Below are 17,176 nucleotides of genomic sequence, written 5' to 3' on the forward strand. Positions count from 1 at the left end.
TGTGTTGGGGGGGAGGGGTAGTTTAGGCTTATTTCTTCCTAAAATAGCTCTTTTGCAGGCACACTGTTTCCAGGCATTTCAAGCACCAACTGAAATAAATCCAATGACCCTGAAGGAACCCAGATCCTGGACCCAGAAAATGATGAAGCTTTGATGAACATGGAGACGTGGAGTTTAAAGAATGGCAGTTACAATGAGAAACTCTTCTTTTTCTTTCTTCCCCAATTCCTTACTAATGGACATTTAGTCCTCCCCCACTCCCCAAGATCCCCCTCCACCCTACCTCAAGCCGTCATCTTTCACAGGGTCATTTTACAGAAGTTAGTAAGGTCAGAAGAGAAGTGGGCACATTGCTGAGAAAACAGGGTGTCGCTTTTCTTTGGGTGACCGGGCCATCTTGAAGCTTACGACAGGGATGACAAGTGGCTCACTGTAATTCCACAGTCGCTAAATTCCTTCATACACGATCCCTGTCCTATGCCATTTATCCCTTTCTCATCGCTGCCAACTCCAAGTTCAGGGGCTCTCTCCACACCCAGTAGCCAGTGCAGCCATGAAGCTGGCTCTTGCCATACAAACAGGAACAGAAGTGAAGCCTGCAGCTGCCATGTGACCTGCTTGAGAGGAAATCTGTCCTGGGCTTACACTCCTTCCCATTCTGAGGCCAGCTGGAGGCTGGATATGGTGCCAGGCAAGGGCAATGCTGTGTGGGGCAGCCAACTCATAAAATAAGAAGAACCAGGGTTTCTGACTCCCCACCAGCCTGACTGCTCGTTTCAGAATGGAAATGGAAGCCAAGGAAATAGATGCCCCAATTCTTTCTCCCCTCACTTCTCACTTGCGCACGAGAGCTGCATCATGCTCTCTTCAGCCCGAAATGTTAGCACGACTTCATTGACCTGACTGCAGTTAGAGTATTTTTATCGACATGATTCCATGTAGCCATTGCAGTCATTCTAAGGGCAGGCACGTGTCTTATTTCCTAGGTGACGAACTTGGCCTCAGATGGCTCAGTAGCCCATCCGTGGTTGGAATGATGGCCGGGCCAGGTCACCTGAGCACTCAACCTGTCCATGGGGGTTGAGCTGCCATTCGATGAACCGGGCTGTTTGGGCAGTAATGAGGTTCTATGCGCCTGGGGGTGTTGAAAGGTGGTCACACATGGGCTGGGGATGTCACAGGAGAGAGTCAAGCGCTGGAGAGACAGTGAGGCCAACGGCCCTTGATATTTTTTCCGAGGTTCTCTGATATTTTAGTGCCTGCAACATAGGCTTCTTCTAAACTTTACTTTCTGCTGAACTTTAGAAGTAAACAAATATCTGAGGAAGCCCATTGCTACAAAGAAGACCAGGTAGAAGAATGCAAAAATAATCAATGAAGAGACTAATGAGATTTTCGAATCCAGAAAGGCGAAATTTAATTTGCATATAGGCATAACCCACACCCCACCTGGCAAGTGTTAGGCCACAGCGCAAACCCCTCTGTCAGAGTCACAACTGTCAGCAAAGTTACTGACACAAACATTACGCTTCTCAAAGTAACACACGGGTCTGTCCATCATACACGCAAACACACACAAATAACAAAGAAATACATTTAAATAATTCTCTGCCAAAGAGAGATGAGGATGGTAATCACGTTACCTCACATTTGGATAGCACTTTACAGTTCACAATCTAACCCATTTTGTCCTGACGACAGCCCTGTGAGGTAGGCGGCACAGGAATCACAATTAGTTCCATTTTGCAGATGAGGGAACAGGCTCGAGGAGGTTTTAGCACTGACCTAAGGTTTCCCCACTCACAGATGGACATCCGGACCTTGGACTCGGCCGGGGCACCTCGGGCGGCTCTTTCACGACTGCCTTTCTAAGGAAGAACGAAGTGGGTTGTGTGAAAGACCGTGGTTCAACATCCAGTAGAACTCTTCTTTTTTCTTGGGCAGATGAGATCAAGTACAATCAGCCCTACGGTTAACGGCAGGCTGTGCGGAGGCTAAGATGGATCATTTTCTCAATCATCCCTGTGTTTACACCTTCAACAAAATAGTTTTCTACCCTAGCTCTGCCCTTCCTTGATTTTTAAGTCACTTACAGCCATGGAGAAAAATGACACTGTGATTAGATTTCATTGACTCAAGTCTTATTACCAGGATTCACATAGTGGCTCCAGTAATCAAGTCATTATCTCCACGTACAATCTGCCGTCTTACTGAAATGAAAATGAACCATGTTCATTTATCCCTTCTGACTGTGCACATTAGCCTTGCTCTATTCTTTAGCCATAAATAATATACAATTTATTCCACCATGTAATATATACCCCACATATATAGTATATCCTATTTCAATAGCAGTAAAAATGATAAAACATCACAGGTTGGATTAAAAAAATCTTTAAAGCAAAGAGAAAGATTTTTTTCCGGGGGAATAAAATAAAACTTTGCAAAGAAAAGCTAAATAAAATCCTTTATTTTAAAATAAAAGTTATTTGGGGGGGGGGATAACCCCTCTATTGCATTACTTTTTAAGTTAAGAATTTTAAAAGTGACCCAGTCCTTGCCGACCCAAGTTTTTATCTTGTATAATACAGCGAGAGAAGAGGTGCTAGCCCGTCATCATATACTCCAAATGGGAATGTAACGTATTTTTCTCTCCCAAGTTATTCAGTATCTATGAGTTTCATTTGTTTTTAAGCAGTACTTTAAGACATATGAAATATAACAAATAGTAATGGGGGATTTGTGGGAGAGCCACTTAAAATATTGCAACAGTAGTTCAAAATTCTCTCTTTAAATTCCTTCAGAGGCACACTAAGGAGAAGTGACAACATTGTACTTCATGCTTAAACCTGTCACATAATATATTGGCTTAAGTAAGAGATTTGTCCCTGCAGCAAAACTGGATGTCTTAGTTAATAACCGAAGGCATCCGCTAAAAGTCCCCAGATAATTTCATCGACAGTACAAAATGTGGGCATTCATCTGAAAGCATGAAATTGGCTTTTACTTCTGACTTTCTAGGTTAATTTTGCAACAAGTGTTTGCTATTTGGTTGACGGGCTGACCTGCCTTCTGCTCTTAAAAGTGGGTCTCATACAATGGAACATAGGCAGACACAGCTGGGAGTGCATGCTCCAACAATAAACACAAACTTGAAAGGCAGAAGAAGATGGGTTCTTTAACAATCGGAAGCACTACAAATTGCTCTTGGCGATTTTAAATGTGACCAGATTGAATTTTTTAAAATGCACATTCTTATCCCAGATGGTCCAGAAATAGTGCAGATCATCAAAAGGAGCTCCCTTGGAGGTAGAGTTCTCTCTTTTTGCAGTTCCCGCAAGCTTTCAGACTCCAGTAAACAGGAGGGGCGTGTAACTCAAGGAAACGCTAACGGTCACCATAGCAACTGACGGTGCCCGTAGCTGACCACTGGGGGGCGCTTCCCACATTCTGCAGGAAATTGGCGAGACAGCTTTGTCACTAGCTGAGGAAACCCTGGCTCTCCAAAAGGGGAGGGGCATTTGGAAACGCCTCTATCTCTCATCTTTCTTTAGTAAGAAGGGCTGCAGTGCCTCTGGGAACATTTGCGTCGGATAATAAGGGTCCACACGTAGAATGACCTCTTCCCGTCTGAAGACTTTGTGGACTTCAAAACAGAGCGCATGGACCTTTCCGCATGTTGTTCTGCCTGAAACTACTATGTGCGTGGTCCCGTCACTGATTTTTCGTGGTTTTTAGTCCACCTTCCAAGACTGTGTTTTTGAGCCAAGAAAGTTAAGCTTTATTTTCCTTTTCTTCCGCAAGACCTCGAGATGCTTGGTGAAGCTGACATATATGAGTTCAAACCCTCAGTACGTGAACACTGAGATACAAATTGCAAGTTATGCATCATTACGATCCAAACAACCCATGCTTCTTATCATGCGTCACGATGCATCAACCTCTCATTTGAGACTAAAGAGAACAAACAAGCAACTTTTTTAAAAAAAGAAAAAGAAAACATTCATAAGTAACCCTCCTTGGGTTTAGTGCTACACTGTTGGCTAATATGAGCTATTGAAAGTATTTTTGGAATGGTCTTCAAATATTAGAAGTATTTTCTTTTACTTACTTGGTATTTCACTATATAGTTATGTACAGAGATGGCCCTTACCATGCAGGAAAAATGTACATTCTCCCCGTCTAGGGTACATTATCAACACTAGTGCTTTCACTGGGCCTTATGAGCCAGCAAGCTGAATTTATTAACCAGCCGTTAGTTCTAACAAGATCATTAAAGTGCAAAGAAGGAGGGAAAACAGCGAGACAGATCAATTTTTCCAATGTCAGAATCAATGTACTTCATGCCCCTAAGAGAAATCATCAGGTACAACAGGCTCAGGTAACAATAATTCTGTATTTTTCCTCTTTCTTCTTTTAAAGCAGAGCTCTCCCTGAGAAGAGAAGAGGGAGGTAAACGTGAGATAGCCCTATTTCTTCCACAACCATCAATCCTGGGAAAAGGAAGGTCCCTTCCCCAGCACAGACTAACCCCTGTGTTGAGTCTTCGGAGAGAAGAGCTGTCAAGTGGTTGGTCCCATCTCCTATACACATAGAATATTTTCACTCATAAATATCCCAAAATTTAAAAACAAAGATGACTGGGGAAGAACTGTCTACCAACAGCACACAGACGTGTAGGTTTAAAAAAAAAAAAACCCACGAAACAACGTTTTAAAAAATACAACCAGTATTCATAGTGAGCGTAAAAATGGTCTGTGTAAATCAGGAAAAAATCCCACATTTCTGTGGGGAGGGTGGAGGGGAAGATCACAGCAAGGTGCAGAGATGATTTTTAAGTCTGTCTGATCACTCAGCCTAAAACCCTGTGGCAAGGTTGTGGCCTTCTGTCCCCTTCCACAGTCTCGTTGGTGAGGCGTGCAGGCCCCTCTCTGCAGACTCTGCACGTGCCTCTCTGAGAGCACTGGCTCTTGGGCCCCACAGCCTCAGGAAGGAGCCCCTATCCCACCTGAAGACAGCCCCTGGCTGGGATCCCCTGGGGCAAAGCCTACCGAGTTTTTTAAAATTTTAACAAAGTTACGTTCACGTGGCTGTCATCGTGTCTTTCCTGTGCTGTTGCCTAAAGACCAAAAAAGCAGTCTCAGAAATGCTATTCCTCCAGCGTAAGTAGTTAGAATGCACTAAAAACCATGCACATGCTGTAGACTGAAATTGCTCATGTGGGGGCCCATCCCTACGGAGGAAGCCTCGGCTGTTCTGGAAGCTGGTAATACAGAGAATATGACAGAGGCAGTTATAAACCCTAAGAGAAGGTTGGTAGGTGTACCCAGGCCAGCGAAATGCCAGACGAACAGCTCGGGCCTTTTCCAGGATCCTTGTCCGTGAGCTCTAACAGAGCCCGGGCAGACTCCGAAACCGACCTTCTTACCTGCTTCCTTAAAATGCCTCCCAGCATCTCCTATATTACATTCCCTTCTGAAAAATGCACCATCAGCTCTAATAAGGATCAATCTTTTCTCCTTCCCACCCCAAGTCTGAAAGCATCTGTCTTTGACCCCAAACAGCTGGGCTTCCCTGGCTGGAGACAGAATTCCAGGTCCGTTCCATCTTCTTCGGTGCACAGAGGAGACTGGCTTTGTCTCTGTCTCTGTCCCCGGTCCTCACGGTGCTGTGGGAAGCATGGCATGCACAGTTCCGTCCGGCCCGCTTTCCAGGAGACGTCTACAGACTCAGGGGTGAAGCCAGACCTTCAAGCAGGGAGCCGAGGTTCAATTTTTAGTGACAGTTCATACAGTGTATCTTCATCTATGATGAGGGCTTTGTCAAGCAGGTACTGAGTGACCTGGAGGAACAGGGAAATCCTTGCTTTGGGTTCTTTCAGAACACGAGTGCACACGTTTTCTGAATGGAATCTGACACAATTCAACATTTTCTCTTTAACATTTAAAAATGTTACATCATGGTTTAAAAATCATGGATATATTCTCATTGTACCAAAAAAAAAAAAAAGAAAAAAGGAAGGGAGGTGGGATGGGAGGAAGGGAAGAAGTGAAGAAGGAAAGGAAGAGAAGGAAGGAAGGAAGAAAGGAAAACAAGGAAAGGAAGGAAAAGAAGGAAAGGAAGGAAGGAAGAAAGAACCATACATTTCCAGTTGTCTCCCATCTCCTCACCCCAGGGATGTCCCTGAAGAGGCACCACTGTTATCATTTGGTTTGTATTCTCCAGAGTGTTCTGTCTTTCTAGATATTACACATCTTTATAGAAATCTTTTCTTCCCTTATAATTCTCAGGTACATCTTATTCCGCTTCCATCTCCTCAGTGTAGGTCAGGGAGAGCTCCCCACATCAGCACAGAGAATGCGAACTGCTGTAGGACATCAACATGTGATCTCCCCGAGTGCATTTAACAATCTCTTACTGATGGGCACTTAGTTGCTGTCAATTTCACCCTTGCACAAAGCGACAGTGAAATCCCTGTTAGCACATATGCTTAGTGCTGACGTGGGAATGTTCTTTTGGGGTGGACGCTAGGACGGAAATGAAAGGAAATGACACTAAAATAAAAATGTTGGGGCCTGAAGGATTTCTGCGGAAATACTGCTTTAATTTTATTGAGATATAACTTTTGTAAGAAAAATGGATAGTTGGATTAGTTTTAGCATAAATATCACAGTTCAGGACCATTCCCCTACCCCAGGAAGTTCCCTCCTTCTGCTCCCCCGTCAGTCTGCTCCCAGGAGCGGCCCGTGCTGTGATTTCTAGCACCATGCATTTGTTTTGTCTACTCGAGACTTTGATGGAAGTGGAAGCACACAGTCCGTACTTGCGTGTCTAGCTTCTTCCACTCAGTGTAATGGTTTGAAGTCCTTCCATGTTGTGCCGTCTACCACTAGCCTGCCCTGCCATTGCTGAATGGCGTGGCGTCCTATGGATCCACCACATTTGTTGATCCTTTCGTCTATTTATGGACACCCGGACCGTTTCCAGGTCGGGGCTATTATTAAGAAATGCTAGGAATGTTTTATACAAGACTTGCCGTGGGCCTGTTCTCATTTGCCCCGGGTAAGTACCTAGGAGAGAAATTTCTGGGTCATAAGGTAGATGCATATTTAATGTCTGAAGCAATATCCACACAGCAGGCAAAGTTTTCTAAAGAGGATGGGCCACGTTATTCCCACCAGCAAAGCAGAAGACTTGCGCTTGTTCAGTTCATCAATTTTTCATCTTAACAGAGGATGCAAAGATATCCTCCCAGAGTGCTAGTGTGTGAGAGTTCCTGGTAGATCCCACATGCTGACGTTTGCTATGACCAATATTTTAACATTTTGCTTATCTGTCAGGTGAAAATGATGCTGCATTATAATTTCCATTTTTCCCCCTTCTCACTAGTGAAGTTGAGCATTTTAAAAATATTTACTGGCCAGTTTTGATTCTTATTCTGTAAGTTACCTCATCTATTCAAAGCTGTGCTGATTTTTCTATTGAGTTGTGTATGCTTTTCTTACAGACTTACAGGAATACTTTCATTCTGTCTCTTTGTTTTACATGTTACACATGTCATCTGCTGTGGGCACCTGGGTGGCTCTGTCGATGAAACGTCTGAGTCTTGATTTCAGCTCAGATCGTGATCTCAGGGTCGTGACATTGAGTCCCTCACCAGACTCCAGGCTGGGTGTGGAGCCTGCTTAAGATTCTCTGGGGCGCCTGGGTGGCTCAGTGGGTTAAAGCCTCGGCCTTCAGCTCAGGTCACGATCCCAGGATCCTGGGTTCGAGCTCCGCATCAGGCTCTCTGCTCAGCAGGGAGCCTGCTTCCTCCTCTCTCTCTGCCTGCCTCTCTGCCTACCTGTGATCTCTGTCTCTCTCGCTGTCAAATAAATAAATAAAAATCTTAAAAAAAAAAAAAAAGACTCTCTCTCTCTCTCTCCCTCCGTCCCTCCCCTTGCTTGCCCCATACGCACATGCGCTCTCTTTCTCTCTCAAAAGAAAAAAATTTAAAAAAAAAATCACCTCCTAGTCTAAGTGGTTTTATTTTTGCTTTTTAAATTACTATATTTTGTCATATAGAAGTTTTTTGTATTTTTTTTAAAGATTTTATTTATTTGACAGACAGAGATCACAAGTAGGCAGAGAGGCAGGCAGAGAGAGAGGAGGAAGCAGGCTCCCTGCTGAGCAGAGAGCCCGATGCGGGACTCGATCCCAGGACCCTGGCCTGGGATCATGACCTGAGCCGAAAGCAGAGGCTTTACCCACTGAGCCACCCAGGTGCCCCCATATAGAAGTTTTTAATTTTGATACAGCAAACTTAATTAAGCTTATCTTTTATAGCTCATACATTCTTTGCTTAAGAAGGTCTTTCAAATCTAAAGGTTGCAGATATTCTGTACTATATTTTATTCAAATAATTTAATACTCTTTTACATTTAGGTAATGAACTCATTTGGATTTTTTTGTGTGAACGGTATCAGATGGAGAGCCAAAATTCTTATTCCCTTTACGGGACTGGTCAATTTCTTTCCAGCACTTTCTTTAAATGCCTCCTTTATTCCATATTAGATTTTCATATAGACAAAATCTGCATCTGGACTGTATCCCACTCCATTGAATTTGTATTCCTATGCCAATGTAGTCCTGCATTATTCACTCTAGTTTCAGGATATGTGTCGGAATCTGGTAGTGAAAGCTCTTTTTACTCTTCTTATTTTTCAAAAAATCCATCGGGTTTTGTGTGTGTGTGTTTTGTTTTGATGTGTGTTTGCCTATCTGAGCTTCTTCATGAGTTTCACAATAAATTTGTCAAGTTCCATAAAATAATAAGGAAAAAATGGCTGTGAGTTTTATGGGAATCTTCCATACTACCCTCTCAATTTTTCTGTAAAGCTAAAATGATTAAAAAAAAATCTATTTAAAAATGAAAAAAGGAAGGAAGGAAGGGAGGGTTGGTTGTGGCTGGGATGGAGGAAGAAAGGGGGTATATGATGTGAGATGAACCCTGAAAGATAAGAAGGAGCCATGTAATGTAAGACTTATTGGACACTTCAAGACTTTTTCTTTCTATATCTGAAGAGCATAAAAAACCTATAAAATATTTTACACAAGGGACAAATATATTTGACTTTATGTTCCAGAGAGTTCTATCTGGCTGCAGTCTGTAGAATGGATTTAGTGTTCTAGAGTGAATGCAAGTAGACCAGGTAACAGACCAGGCAGCTTGGACCATGGTGAGGACTGGGGACGGGGTCATGGTGTAGACAGATTTATGAGAAATACAGAACATACCATCAATAGAGCTTGATAAACTGATATTCTTTTTGCCTTCTTTATTTCCCAGAGTTGCCAAAGATTTGTCAATTTTATTGGTCTTTCCTGTGAGTCAGCTTTTGATATTATCAATGCACTTTACCACTGTTTCTAATTCATTGATTTTCACTTTTTTCTTTATTAATTCCCTTAACAACCATGCAACGTTACCTTTGGCTGATGGTCTATTCGATAGCAAGTCTGCTGGAATTGGCGTATCTCTCTGATGATGTGTGATATCTGAGAGAGAAACAGTCACAACAAAATCAAAGCCCAAGTATTTCCTTGTATTGCAACACATTCTTCCAGGCCCTATCCACAAGTCATCACACACTTTCTCCAGTGATATGTCAGAGCCCTGTCCTATCATTTTTCTATGCCCAGCCAGGGCTTTCTTGTCCTTCAATGAGCCACATGAAATGCAAATGGCAAGAAGATACTGACTTCACAATCGGGAACAGCTGGCATTGGGTGACCTCAGGTCCAGCAGTCGCAAGCTCTTGGGTGTTACTGACCTTGGGCTCTTTGTTCTAACTTAGTGCTTAGAACCTAGTTGTCTAGCAAGAAGCCTTCAGCATCTGTCTGTCACTACCCTGTCTCAGGAAGTTATTCCTGGATCTTTTTTTTTTTTTTTTTTAACATTCTTTTTTTTTTTTTTTCCATTTTATTTATTTTTTCAGTGTAACGGTATTCATTCTTTTTGCACAACACCCAGTGCTCCATGCAAAACGTGCCCTCCCCATTACCCACCACCTGTTCCCCCAACCTCCCACCCCTGACCCTTCAAAACCCTCAGGTTGCCCCAACCTCCCACCCCTGACCCTTCAAAACCCTCAGGTTGTTTTTCAGAGTACATAGTCTCTTATGGTTATTCCCCACCCCTTTGCCCAGACTGCATGCAAGCTGAAATACCCCCGCTGAAAATCGCATCGATCAGTCACATCAGCGAGGAAACCCAGTGTCCCCCATCCCTCCCAGCTCAAAATGTAAAAGAAAACAGTGACCTCCGTGACGTAGCCTCTTCTCTCGAAGCCACTGAAGTCGCTGAAACAGGCTGCTGATGAAATGATCACCTACCATTCTCATCTTGGAGAAATTAACAAGGCCTTCCTCGGTAAAGTTTGGTGTTCCCTCTTCAATAAATGCCAGGTCTGTCAGGTACATCCCCAGATAAGGAACAGCTGGGGGATTGCAGCTGCAAAACCAAGAGACACTGTTCTCAAGCTCGTTCGCACAAATAGCGACTCCCCTCCCGTGTTTCACAGGAAGCAACCACGCTGCTTCGATCCTGAAGAACAAAGTCTTTTAATTCTGTCTGCACAAGCACACTCACGATATTATGAGTTTTCAGTACGTCTCACAACAGAATAGAACAGAAAATTACAGCCTGTGTTTTACAATGTGCCTGAGACAATGGCATGTTCAAACCCCAGGATGTCTTACAGACAAATACCAAGTATGTGCTAGCGGTACTTGTCTGCAGTACTTGTACACGGGCCGCGCTTCCCCAGGGGGTAAGAGCACAGAGGAACCTTCGAGAACTGTGTAGAAAAATCAATGTCATTAGAGCTTGTAAAGCTTGTTTTCTGCTTTCATTAGTATTTCAATGTTTTAGAGGGTATAGACCTAATGAGTATCACCACTGCACTTTAAAGTGATGCCTTCTTTGTTGTTTTTCAAGGGGGGTATCTTGGTCTTCTCAAAGTCAAGAGTGAGGAGGACATGGGCTTTTGAGCCAGAGAGAACTGGGTCTGAATCCCAGCGTGACCACTTGCTAAGGGATGATGGCAAACTCTGGGAACCACAGTCTCCTCATTGTGCTTAGATTAACAAATACCAAATCAAGAAACTTTTTAGAGTAAAAGATGGCTTGATTTTAGAGTAAAAGATCATGATATTTTCTTCTTATCTGGGATCATCCGCATGCCACCAGTAGGTCCACAGGACACTTACTGTATGCACAATATTTCAAATGTCCCGAAAAATCAGGAAAATACCAAGATGATGGAAGTTGTTGCCCATTTTTCTTTTCAAAGCAAAGAAGGAGGTAGACCACTATTTGTATACTGTATACATTTTAAAAATACATTTCTGAACTATAAATGACTTAATAATTAAGATAAACTTACTTTTTAAGGGTTTCTCTGAGATTTTTAAATCTTCCTTCAGATGAAACCGTTTTCTGAAGCTTGTCCATGAGAGCTTTTGTCTGGAGAGAAACGAACAACTTAGTTTGCCATGAAAACACTCCTGTGGTTTGACCAAGAGATCCTCAGTTCCCTTCCACAGTGGCAGGTACTGATGCCTTTATCAGACCGTTGTGATGTGATATGATTTTTGAAGTACAGACACGGGGCATTATGACTAAATTTGATGTTAAAAAAAAAACTTGTGGCGAGAAGAAAGTAACTATACTGGTCATTTAGCCAAAATGCGGAAAATGTGTAGAAAAGAAAAAGTGCGATGCACGAGAAATTAGGGACTTAAATGATCGAAAAAGCACACGTTGACTTAGGGAATCTTAAATGGGAGGTCTCATGTCAGGTGGTTTTCACAGTCAATCTTTTTGGGTGTTAATTTCCAAGTCACCAGGGCACAGATTTGGTTGCTTAGCTATCTTCTGCTACAAACACTTTGTTTTGTGATCTTCTTTCTCAAGTTGTTAGAAAAGCATAACTGACATTTTCCGAGAAATAAAAATGCTCTTGACACTGATCTGGACTTTCTCTCATGGACGCGGGACACTGGGAAGGTGACACTTGGGAATGATGACCCACTCCCGGTAATACCCATGCCCAGGCGGGCTGGCAGGAAAAGCAATTGGAATGCCCACTTCAAGACTCCTCAGACTACTCTGTCTCGGTCTGGGGAACAGCTGCACGCTTCATGACAGCTTTCAGAATGACTCAGAGGGGTACTTTCCCCACCCTGGTTCCTGAGGACTCTGGAAGAAGATAGCCAGCAAGGCCTGGGGAGGGACGGCGAGGGAAGGGGGACGGGATGGGGCCCGGGTGGGCCTCCTGCCCGGCCCAGCGCTGGCCTTGGGCTGAAAGAAGCTGTGCAAATTGAGTCTGTCCTAGAGCCACAGACCGAATTTGGTGGGCTTCAAACTGCCCAGTCTACCATGCCTTCTGGATGTCTCCCTGCCTGGACTTGGATCTAAAGAAGAGACAGCCGCAGAGCAGGCGGTGTGATGAAAGAATGTGAAGGAGGCCATATCTGCAACCAGGCACTCCCGACGGTGACTAGACCCAGGTCCTGGGCCCAAGACGGTAGCCTAGTACTTCTTTGAAAGTCACTTGGAGTGACACGTTCATGGGATTGAAAGGGTATATTCTACTTAATGCCTCTACAGGTAGTACACTCAAATTTGAAAAAAATATTTAATATCAGTTTTATCACCCCTATTCCAGGGTCAGTTATCCCTAAAGCTGCATCCTTTCAAAGACATGGGTATCACCTAAGTCAACAACAGGAAAAGTTTAATGTTTTCTTTTTTTTTTTTTAATATTTTATTTATTAGACAGAGAAAGGACACAGCAAGAGAGGGAACACAAGCAGAGGGAGTGGGAGAGGGAGAAGCAGGCCTCCCGCTGAACAGGGACCCCGATGTGGGACTCAATCCCAGGACCCTGGGATCATGACCTGAGCCAAAGGCGTCCACTTAACGACTGAGCCACCCAGGCACCCCTCTTTTTTTTTTTTTCTCAAGTTTTTATTTAAATTCCAGCTAGTTGACATACAGTGTAATATCAGTTTCAGGTGTAGAAGTCAGTGATTCATCACTTTCATACAATACCTGGTGCTCATCACAAGTAACCTCCTTAATGCCCACCACCTGTTTAATCTATCTCCTCCCCCTCTTGGCCCCCCCACCCCCGCCATAGTCCACTTTCCCTCCAATAACCCTCAGTTTGTTCTCTACAGTTAAGAGTCTGTTTCTTGGTTTGCCTCTCTCTTTTTTTCCCTCACAATGTTCATCTGTTTTGTTTCTTAAATTCCACATATGAGCGAAATCATATGGTATTTGTCTTTCTCTGAGTGACTTATTTTGCTTGGCATAACACTCTCTAGCTCCATCCACGTCATTGCAAAAGGCAAAATTTCTTTCTTTTTTGTGGTTAATATTCCACTGTGTGTGTGTGTGTGTATATACATACATCGTGCATCTCCTTTATCCATTCATCAGTCAATGGACATCGGGCTATTTCCATAATCTGGCTATTGTTGATAATGCTGCTATAAACATCAGGGTGCAGGCAGCCCTTTGAATGGGCATTTTTGTATCCTTTGGGTAAATACCAGGTAGTATAGTTGCTGGCTCACAGGCCTAATGTTTTCTTGAAGAAGATTTATGAATCCCTTGGTACCAACCTCAGATGAAAAAAGAAATAGGGGAGAGAGAATGAAAGACAAGACAGAGGAATGACTTACTGACCTTGACGAAGTGTGACAGTGTGTTGACCAGATAATATGCTCTTTGTATCCAGTGCCCAATGGCAAGGGTTACCACTGCCTTACGAGGAGGCAAAAGTGAGCCACAACAAGGGTATCGGTGTCCAGTTTTTAGATTCTGATATAGCTGTTTGAAGCCCATTTTAAAGACAGTATTCTGACACCATTCATCATAAAATCTATCAAAAAACTAGGAAGAGGGAGTAGTTTCCTCAGTTTTATAAAAGCATTTACAAAATACCTATAGGTAGCATGATCCTTAATGGTGAAAGACTGAATGCTTTCCCCACAAGACTGAGAACAAGGAAAGAATGTCCTTTCTCACCAGCCTTATTCAACATAGTATTGGAAGTTTAGCTAAAGCAATAAGGCAAGAAAAGGAAATAAAAGGCATATGAATTGGAAAGAAAGAAGTAAAATAGTTCCTATTTACAGATGACAATGGTCTGTGTAGAAAAATCCCAGGGACTCTATAAAAGAGCCCCTAGAAGGGATCAATGAGTTTGGCAAAGTTGGAGATAGAGGACAAACACCAAAAAAATCAATGACATTTGTACAGACTAACAATGAATATGTAGAAACCAAAATTAAAACCACAGTGACATTTAAATTTCTCCAAAGAAAATGAAATATTTAGGCATAAATCTAAAAAATTTACACAGAACTTATATGCTGAAAATTTCAAAATGCTGATTTAAGAAAGCAAAGAAATCCTAAAGAAATGGAAAGACAGACTGTGTGGACTGGAAGACTTGATGGAATAAAGATATCAGTTCTCCTCAAATTGATTGGTTTACTGAAATTCCAATAAAAGTGTCAGTAAAGTTTTTTAGACATTTTTTTTTTTACAAAATTTATATGGAAAGTCGCAGCACCTGGAGTAGCTAAAATAATTTTACAATAAAGTGGGAGGGATATAGAAAGAACTCGCAGATCTCGAAGGTTTAAAAAAAAATCTAATTAAAAAATGAGCTGCAGACATTTCATTGAAGAGGATAAACAGATGGCAAACCAGCATATGAAAAGATGTTTAACATCACTAGCCATTAGGGAAATGCAAATGGAAACAATAATGAGATATCAAAATGGCTAAAATAAAAAATAGTGATAACACCAAATGTGGGCAAGAATTTGGAAAAACTGGGGGATCCATACTTTGCTGATACAAGTATAAAATGGTACAGCCACTCTGGAAAAGAATTCAACAGTTTCTTATAAAACTAAACACAATTACCATCTGATTCAGCATTTGCACGCTTGGGCATTTATCCCAGAGAAACGAAAACTCAGAGTCACACAAAACCTATACGTGAATATGCATGACAGCTTTCTTTGTAAAGCCCCAAACTGAAAACAACAACCCAGATGTTTTTCAAGGGTGAATGGTTAAAATGTCCTATATTTATCTGATGAGGACTACTTAGCAATAAAAAGAAACGAACTATTGATATATGAATGGATCTAGGGAATTTTTAAAAAGGCAATCTCAAAATGTCATCTGCCATATGATTCCATTTATATATGTCCTTGAAGTGACGAAATTTTAGAGATGGAAAACAGATTTTTGGTCGCCAGAGTTAGGGAAGGGGCAGGGAGGAAGTGGCTATGGCTATGTAAGGTGGCAGGGGGAATCCCGGTCACAGCACTGTGCTGTATCTTGACTGCAGGGGTGATCAAAGTGCCTAACAGTAAAGACACACAGGCCCAAATGAGCATATACGTAAAACAGATCGTCTGAATAAGGTTAGTGATGTTACCAATGTTAACTTTGTGGTTGGGATGTTTAGTTACACAAGAGGTTACTGTGGGGGGCACTAGGTGTAGGGTGTAGGGGATTTCTATTATTTCTTCCAAACTATATGTGACCCTACATGATCCCAACATAAAAAGGTTTTTTTGTTTTGTTTTGTTTTTTTAAATAGAAATTATAAAAGCTGTGGCGAGGCCCAGGCTTTGATCACAGATGAAAGAATTTGCCTCTGGCACCAGGAGGACATGGCTGAGTCTGGAAAATTCCCCAACGCTGTTTGAGAGGGCCGGGTAGTTATCTGCTAAAGAAGAGCCAGCCTGCCCAAACAGGATCACCAAGGACAGGACAGCCTCTAGGAGAGGTAGGACAAACCCAGTCTCTGAGAAGCCAGTGGGAGCCAGTGAGAGCTGTAGGGCAGGTGAGGTCAGCTAAGCCCCCCTGTTCCTGGGCAGGTCAGGCAAACAACACACACACACACACACACACACACACACACACACACACACCCCTCATGCAGGCAATTCATGGGGGCCTGGAGCTGGCAACCAAGTAGGAGAAGACTGCACCAGGAGACCAGTGCACACCGCCTCCCAGAAGCCCAAAGGAGCCCTCCCCAGCACCCAGGGAGGAGGCGCGTGGGCGGGGGAAGGTCAGCAGAGAGACTGTGATTTCATTTGAATCTTGAAAAAATCAAATGAAAACAATAGGCATGAACAGGCTGAGTCCCATTAAAAGGAAATTAAGAACGCCTCCTAAAAAAAAAAAGAACGCTTCCTGCACAACTTGTCTTTATGCCAAAAGTTTACTACATAAATGACCCAAACCAAAACCCAACAGTGAACGTTGAGGCCCTAGGGCATTTGTACGTTTACTTTGGGGAGAAAAGAATGCATCCGCAGGACACTGCTGTGTTCACTCGGAATTCACAGGCCTTCTCTCAATAATTTAGGAGACAACTTCTGACTGGCAACTGCACCGTTTGAGGTTGTCCCCAAATATGTTATAATGAATGTTTGGGGTTGTATTTGTTTTTCTAAATTAACCAATTAGAAGTGCACATGAGTGGAATCAATTAAGTGGTAAGAACACAGTAATTACCCACGTTGGCACCTTTCTTTGGCAACTGATCTGCTCAATGTGGTTAATTATTTTCTAATTCTTCATATTTCCCTCAGCTCTGGGCTCTGGTCTCCCCGCCTCTCCTCTCAGCAGCGGGTGGGGGACACGCCGGCACTCACCTGCTTGGACACCTTGGCCCACGTTTTCTTCAGCCTGTAGATGGCGCTTCTGTTTAAGGCTGAGGTGATCTCCAGCACACCATTGTAGTTGTGCAGGCAGCGACAAATGTCCGCCACGGCCACCCACTTCTCGATCGCGTTGGCACGGGAGCTGACATCGGCATAATTCATTATCTGGGAGGCCACCAGGTTACTCATCTGAAACAATGCAAAAGCCAAGAGAGGCCAGCTAAGAGCCCAAGAAGTGCTTTCAGGCAAAGCACCTGACTCACCCGTAGAAATGTCAGGAAAATAGGGTGGCAAGGGACATGGAGGTCAAAGTCCACATTTAGATACCAACTTTCTGAAAAGACTAAAATGTGTAGTAATGATAATAGCAACAAGAAACCAATGGGGACTTGTTCATCCTCAGAGTGAACTGAGAGGGACTGTTGGG

The 17,176-nt window shown here is 43.0% G+C and overlaps 1 protein-coding gene across 1 annotated transcript in view; it reads right to left on the reverse strand.

Moving 5' to 3' along the window:
- Positions 1–1,404: 1,404 nt before the first annotated feature.
- Positions 1,405–17,176, reverse strand: part of RASGRF2 (Ras protein specific guanine nucleotide releasing factor 2) — a 257,001-nt gene continuing 241,229 nt past the window's right edge. The window contains exons 23-27 of the mRNA XM_046000008.1: positions 16,741–16,938; positions 11,427–11,506; positions 10,375–10,492; positions 9,469–9,537; positions 1,405–5,842 (exon numbers count right to left, since the gene is read on the reverse strand). Coding sequence (XP_045855964.1) covers positions 5,750–5,842; positions 9,469–9,537; positions 10,375–10,492; positions 11,427–11,506; positions 16,741–16,938 — 558 coding nt within the window. The 3' untranslated portion in view covers positions 1,405–5,749. The remainder of the gene's footprint in view (positions 5,843–9,468; positions 9,538–10,374; positions 10,493–11,426; positions 11,507–16,740; positions 16,939–17,176) is intronic.

Source organism: Meles meles, chromosome 3 (assembly GCF_922984935.1).
Source record: "Meles meles chromosome 3, mMelMel3.1 paternal haplotype, whole genome shotgun sequence".
Classification (NCBI taxonomy): Eukaryota; Metazoa; Chordata; class Mammalia; order Carnivora; family Mustelidae; genus Meles; species Meles meles.